This window comes from Penaeus japonicus, unplaced genomic scaffold (assembly GCF_977035675.1).
Source record: "Penaeus japonicus unplaced genomic scaffold, GWHDUDI00000001_assembly GWHDUDI00000009, whole genome shotgun sequence".
Taxonomy (NCBI): Eukaryota; Metazoa; Arthropoda; class Malacostraca; order Decapoda; family Penaeidae; genus Penaeus; species Penaeus japonicus.
Genome location: NW_028234411.1, coordinates 33,162,465 through 33,169,964, shown reverse-complemented (window position 1 = coordinate 33,169,964; position 7,500 = coordinate 33,162,465). Strand labels below are relative to the sequence as shown.

Below are 7,500 nucleotides of genomic sequence, written 5' to 3'. Positions count from 1 at the left end.
AGGCGCTGGTAAGGAGGTCGTACCCTACGGCTGCAGAAGAGATGATCGTGGTACTGGCCCGCGATTTCTTTGTCGACGCTTTGCAGGACCAGCAGCTGCAAATCTACGTCAAGCAGGCACACCCGGAGGACCTGCAGGTGGCGCTGGCGAGGGCCTTGGAGTTCGAGGCCTTTCTGAAGGCAAGCAGTGGCCTAGGGCCAGCTGCTCAGCCCCGCCGTGACCTCCAGGGTAGGAAGGCTAAAGTAGAGAAGGTAGCGTTGAGGAAGGTGAGCCCGGGTACTTTCCAAGGCTTGTGTTGGGGCTGCGGTGAGAAAGGGCACAGACGTAGTCAGTGTCGGAGGGAGCGGAGAACGCGTCCTCTCAACCGGACGGATTCTGATGCCTTCCAACAGTACTGCAAGGACTGTGGCAGGTCTGGTCACAACCCGAGTGCCTGCCCTAAGGCTAAGGAAGTGGTACAGGCGGAAAACTCGGACAGGCTGGAGAAGGGGGCCGAAACCCAGCCGTCCTCGGTCCCCGGGCCCCGACTTGTGTAAGCTGCCGTCGAACATCCAGCACGATGCAGGTGGAGGGCTCAGTAGATGGAAAGCCATGCCGCCTGACAGTGGACACTGGGGCTGAGAAGACTCTAGTGCGGCCTGATATGTTGGCCACAACGCGACTTCCAGACGCACCACAGAGACTGTGTGGTGTCACGGGGCATTGTGTGCAGCTCAAGGGGCCAGTGGAGGCTCGTATCGGCGTAGGCAGCGCGGTGCAACGACTGCCGGTGTATGTCGCTGATCTGGACGAGCCCTGCCTGCTGGGCCTTGACTACCTAACGCAGAGTAAGGCGTGTGTCGACCTTGGACGGAAGCTGGTGAGGGTGCACGGTGAAGATGTGCCCTTGCTTCCAGAGGTTGGCTGTGCAGAGGTAGTTACGGCTGAGCGACTGCACCTTGCCCCCAGGACAGAGTCTAGGATCCAGTGTCGACTGTCAAGAGTGATGCGTGGAGTAGAGGGCCTAGTGGAGCCCATCCAAAACCTGCAGCTGGCTGATGGTGTAGCAGTTGGGCGGAGCCTCGTTGGAGCGGGTGAGGGGTTAGTTACAGTGTTGGTGGCTAACTTCTCTGATAAGGCCCAGAAGATGCCAGCTGGTGCAAAGCTGGGCACTTGTGAGGAAGTGGAGCGTGCAGAAGAGTCGTTGGAGAGCGAGGAGTTGGTTAGTGTAAGGCCGTTGCCTGACTTCCTCGAGGATTTGGCGCACCGGAGCGCCGCTAACCTGACGGAGGCACAGACAGAGAAGATGCGCCACACCCTGGCTCAGTATGCAGATGTGTTTAGCAGGGGTGACTTGGACCAGGGCTGTACAGGATTGGTGAATTACCACATTAACACCGGAAGTATTTGCACCAGCTAAGTGAGAGGAGATGCAGCGCACTGTCAGTGAGCTGGCAGCGCAGGGGTGATTGAACGGTCAGACAGTCCATGGTCATCAGCGGTAGTCCTGGTGAAGAAAAAGGACGGTACACAACGCTTCTGTGTGGACTACCGTGCACTGAATGACATGACTGTCAAGGACTCATACCCCTTGCCGAGAATTGATGACACACTCGATGCATTGGTAGGGGCCAAGTGGTTCTCCACACTCGACCTGAAGTCGGGTTATCATCAGGTGGAGATGGCGGAAGAGGACAAGCCAAAGACTGCCTTTTCCTTCGGGCAGGGCCTGTGGCAATTCAACGTCATGCCCTTTGGTCTCTGCAATGCCCCTGGTTGTTTCGAGCGTCTGATGGAGAGGGTATTGGATGGCCTGCAGTGGAAGACGGCGCTTGTCTACATTGATGACGTCATCGTCTTCGGAGGCACCTTCGAGGAGGAGCTGGAGCGGCTGGAGGAGGTACTACAGCGGTTGAGGAAGGCCAACCTCAAACTCAGCCCCAAGAAATGCTCGATGTTCCAGCATGAGGTGCCATTTCTGGGGCATGTCGTCAGTCAAGATGGTGTGCGCACCGACCCACAGAAGGTGGCAGTGGTGGAGAAGTGGCCGATTCCCACCAATGTGGCAGAAGTCAGGAGCTACCTGGGCCTGTGCACGTACTACCGCCGCTTTGTACAGGACTTCGCCAGCGTAGCGGCTCCTCTCCACCGACTTACACGAAAAGGGGAGTGCTTCCAGTGGGACGAGGCGTGTCAGTCCGCATTTGACAACCTGAAGAAGGCCCTGGTGGAAGCACCGGTCTTGCCCTATCCGGACCCGAAGCTCCCTTACCTGTTGGACACCGACGCCAGTGCGGAGGGCATCGGGGCAGTTTTGTCACAGGTAAAGGACGGGAAGGAGTATGTCGTGGCCTACTACAGTGCCAAGTTCAGCAGGCCTGAACGCAACTATTGTGTGACAAGGAAAGAGTTGCTGGCAGTCGTGAAGAGTCTCGAGCACTTTCACCCGTATCTCTATGGTGCCGAGTTCACCATCCGGACCGACCATGCTGCTCTACAGTGGTTGAAGTCGCTGAAGGTAGCAGAGGGTCAGCTCGCAAGGTGGTTAGGGCGCCTTGAGCAGTACAACTACCACATCGTCCACCGCCCGGGTCGTGTCCATTGCAATGCTGACAGCCTGAGTCGACGCCCATGTGAGGCTAGTTGCTCACATTGTATCCAGAAGGACTCTGATCCTGTGTGTCTCCGTCTACAGGTGTTGGGATGCGCCACTAAAGGGGATGATGAGTGGCGTAAGGCACAACGTGAGGACTCTGACCTTGCTCCCATTGTCCGGTGGCTTGAGGCTCTCAGTGGACGCCCCAGTTGGGAGGCTGTGGCTGCGGAGAGCCCCACCACCAAGTGTCTAGTGGACCAGTGGGAAACATTACGGGTGGATCAAAGCGGTGTGTTAGTAAAGCGCTGGGTGCCGTTGAGTGAAGTGGACAGTGACACGTGGGTAGTTGTAGTACCTAGGGCCATGCGTGCTGAGTTACTGAGGGAATTGCATGCCGGAGTTACCAGTGGCCACTTGGGTGAGAAAAAGACCCTGAGCCGTCTCCGTCAACGCTTCTACTGGGTGGGCATGAGAAGTGACGTGTCTGAGTGGTGTAGAGCGTGTGACGTGTGCAGTGCAAAGAAGGGCCCCGCTAGAAAATTACAGGTGTACTGTGTGGGAGCACCCATGGAACGGGTGGCAGTGGACATTGCTGGTCCGCTGCCTCTCACGCCACAGGGGAACCGATACATCTGTGTGGTAATGGACTATTTCTCAAAGTGGCCTGAGGCATATGCACTACCCAACCACGAGGCCGAGACCGTGGCTGGCGTGTTAGTGAATGAATTCATTACCCGTTTTGGTGTGCCTTCTGAACTGCACTCTGACCAAGGGCGTGAGTTTGAGTCACGAGTGTTCCGTGAGTGTTGTGAGCTGTTAGGAGTGCGCAAGACACGGACGACACCTCTCCATCCACAGTCCGATGGTATGGTGGAGCGGTTTAACCGGACCCTTGCTCAACAGTTAGCCAAATATTGCAAGGAAAGTCAGGAAGACTGGGACGTCAAGCTGCCCGCCATGCTCATGGCCTACCGGTCTGCTGTGCACGAGGTAACAGACTTCACACCTGCCCGACTCATGTTTGGCCGTGAGCTCAGGCTACCGGTGGATTTGGCCACAGGGCGGCCACCCGATGTGAACTTGCCAACTGTCACCTCCAGCTATGCAGCGGCACTGCAGGAGAACCTGGCGGAGGTGCACCGACGGGTGCGTGGCAAGCTCAAGGTAGCTGGCCAAGCCATGAAGGAGACCTACGACCGGCGCATGAGGGAAGCGAGGTACAATGTAGGTGACAGAGTGTGGCTGCATAACCCGCGTCGGAAGCGAGGGCTCTCGCCGAAGCTACAGAGCCCCTGGGATGGACCGTACACGGTGGTAGCGGCCCTCTCTGATGTCACCTATCGAATTCGCAGAGGGCGAAAGCGACCGTCTGTTGTCCACGTGGACCGGCTGTGGCGTTACCATGGGCCAGGAAGTTACTCCTGGGGCCATGGTGAAAAAGATGACGTAAGCCCCAGTAGCGGCGATGAGGACGTGGCGGACGCTGACCGAGATGAGGACGAGCATTTGGACGGTGAGGGCGATGCAACAGACGTCAATGGTGACCATGAGCCAGGTCTTGGGGCAGGAGATAATCCTCTGGGTGCCACTGCCAACCTGCCACCGCCCACACCTCCACCAGAGCGACCCCGGCGAGAGCGAAGAAAGCCGGGCTGGATGAAAGATTTTTATGTTGTTTCTGAGAACTAATTTACCATTATGTTTTCTTTTGTTTTGAAAGAATTTTGTTTGTTTCTGAGGAAGGATTTTCTTTATGTTTCCTGTTGTTTATTTCATGTTTAGGTATGTCAGAGCAGACGGGTCGTCTGCTTGATAGGGGGGGATAGTGCTACGCCAGTGGGTCTTTGTCTCTGTGCGAAACATGTGTTCCTAATAAAATGATGTAAGCTGGACAAACATGACGTAATGTCTGGGCAAGCGGCGCGGAAGGAGCGAGGCCAGGACAGACGCAGTTAGCTGCTGCCCCTGGGAAGACCTCGCGTGTGACCCTTGTGACCTGATATACTCTGTGTTGCCCTGTTATAAGCTGTATTGTGCAGTGTGATGTGCTGCTTTCCCCCCTGTATTGTGCCATTAGAAAAGTGTACGGGTAAATAACTAGTGTAAATAAAGGAAAGACGGTTATTGTGTGTTTATTTCGTGCCCTGCCTTGCCACGTGGTGTGGCCCCTCGTGGTGTTCTGGGACGCTGTGGTGTTCGGTGCCTCTTGGAGCTGTTCTGTGTTCACGACCCTGTGGTTAGCACGCCGTCTGCCTAGCCTGCCTCGTGTTGGTGGCAGATAGACGAGGCGGCCGGCGTAACAATATATATATATATATATTTATATTAATATGTGTATACACACATATATATATATATATATATATATATATATATATATATATATATATATATATATATATATATATGGATATACATTTGCGTTAAAGGGTTAGACAGACAGACAGATAGAGAACATACTTTTTCTCGTTTCCATCATTCGATAATCATTAGATCTGAAAACAAGAAACAAGCAATTTTTCATTTTTCTAAGCAATTGACAGTATTTGTCAATGAGTTTTTATTATGGCATTTTGACTCATTGAATAGACTGCGTCATACATACCATACGACATTAGTTAACGTAATATTTCGGTGGATATCAAGTTACATCTTAGTTAGTATCCGTCATGCTCCTCTCTTGAAGGATTTCATAGAAAACTTGACTTCAAGGGGAGGCTTCGATATATTTTTTCTGTGAAGCTTTGTATTGCGCAGTTTAATTAAGTTTAGAGATTTTGATATATATTAAACTTCTTTTTGTAAGATGGGTTTCAGATGAATTAATTATATGTCATACGGTAATCTAGATATATAAAGAAACCGATTTATGTGATTATGTAAGATATATGAATGAAAATCTGTAGGAAAGAGTTAGTGCCAAGAATACTAATCTTATATTCAACACACATGATTACATAAACACGATGTTTATAAGAACAGTAACAACAATAGCAATCTAGTATTACTAACAATGATTATGTTGACAATGATATTAATGATAATGATAGTATTAACGATATGTATAATGATGATATTGAAAATGATAATGAAAACGTTAATGATAATGATGATGATCATAATGATGATGATGATGATGATGATGATGATGATGATAATGCTAATAATAATAATGATATTATTAATACAAATGATATAGCAAAGATGTTAATTGATACAACAATTGCTTGTAACAATCAAATAGGCATTACTGTTAGCTTCCACGGAAATAATAACGAATATGATTATATTTATGATATTAATGATAATGATGATAATGATCATGATGATAACAATCATTATGAATAAAGATCAAGATAATGATAACTGTAATCATAATGATAATGATTATAGTAATGAAGATAAACAATAACGAGAATTATAATGATGACTATCATTATCATTGTCATAATAATGATGATGACAATGATAATGAAAAGGATGATGATAATAATGATAATGATGATGATGACAATGATAACAATAACGATAATAATACTAATCATAACAACGATGATAATAATCATAATGATACCGATTATGATCATGATGACGATGATAATAATGATAGTGATGATAATAACAGTAATAACAAGACAATGATGATGACAATGATAAACGATTATTACTATTATTGTCTTCATTATTACAATAATGTTAATGATAATGATAAAAAAAAATATCAGTAGTGATGATGACAATGTAATCATAAAAGTATTGATGATAATGATAGTAATTATTATCATTGTCACACTTATAATCATAATTATATTGATAATCATATCAACATGAATGGTTAAAATGATAGTGATAATGATAACAATGGTAGTAATGAAAACAAATAATAGTTAAAAATGTAATTAATTTAATAATGACAGTGATAACAATCATAATGATTATAAAAAAATAATGATACCCATAAGAATAAGAAAGATTGATGATGATGATGATAATGATAACAATGACACTAAAATGATGATGACAAAAGTAATAGCAATGATAACATTCACAATGAAAATTGTAATAATTATTGTAATGACAATTATCATAATTACTATCAGCATCATCTTTGTGGCTACTATCATCACTATGGCGATGGTAATAATAGCAACAATAATAAGTAACTTCATATATATCAATAATGATAATAATGACACTAATGATACTGATTATAATAATAATAATGATGATAATTATAATGACTGTAATAATAGTAATGGTAATAGTGATAATAAAGATTAACATCATTATTATCATCATTAATACAATTACTATTATCATTGTTATCATCATGAATATCATTTTATGATAATGACACTTGTGATATCAATATATATAAGACAATATGGTAATAATGATATTAAAGATGATTATAACGATGGTGATGTTATAGCAGACATGGATGACATACATCTTAAATTATCCAATATCTGTACGTGAAAGCCACTACATTGTTCCACGTAATAATATACGTCTCATAAGATATGCTATAATAGATTGGTGTTCTGAATCGCCTTTTTCATTTAAAATCCATGTCATTTTTTTTTTTTTTTTTTTTTTTTTAGGAATTCCTTTTCTCCGTTTTTGAAAATTCTCTTTTGTATTTTTTTTTCTTTTTCTATCTTACCAAAAAATATATCTTTATATAATGGACGCAACATAATGATTGTTATATAAGAAGAGTATATACTGTAAATTTATGCACATGTGTCTACGTTTATACATAAGATATATTTATGGTATGTTGGTATAAAGAAACGTCCATACTGTTTGTTGTTTGTATAATAGGATGGTCTAGGACACGAGGCGACATACTATGTACATGGGTAAGTGTTAAATTGTCAAGAACATGAAAAACAATTATAGTTATGCAGTTATAGTCTATC

At 45.3% G+C, this 7,500-nt stretch overlaps 1 protein-coding gene across 1 annotated transcript in view; it reads left to right on the top strand.

Moving 5' to 3' along the window:
* Nucleotides 1–642, top strand: part of LOC147471364 (uncharacterized) — a 931-nt gene extending 289 nt beyond the window's left edge. The window contains exon 1 of the mRNA XM_086540017.1: nt 1–642. This exon is cut by the window's left edge and continues 289 nt beyond it. Coding sequence (XP_086396143.1) covers nt 1–536 — 536 coding nt within the window. The 3' untranslated portion in view covers nt 537–642.
* The last annotated feature ends 6,858 nt before the right edge of the window (nt 643–7,500 follow it).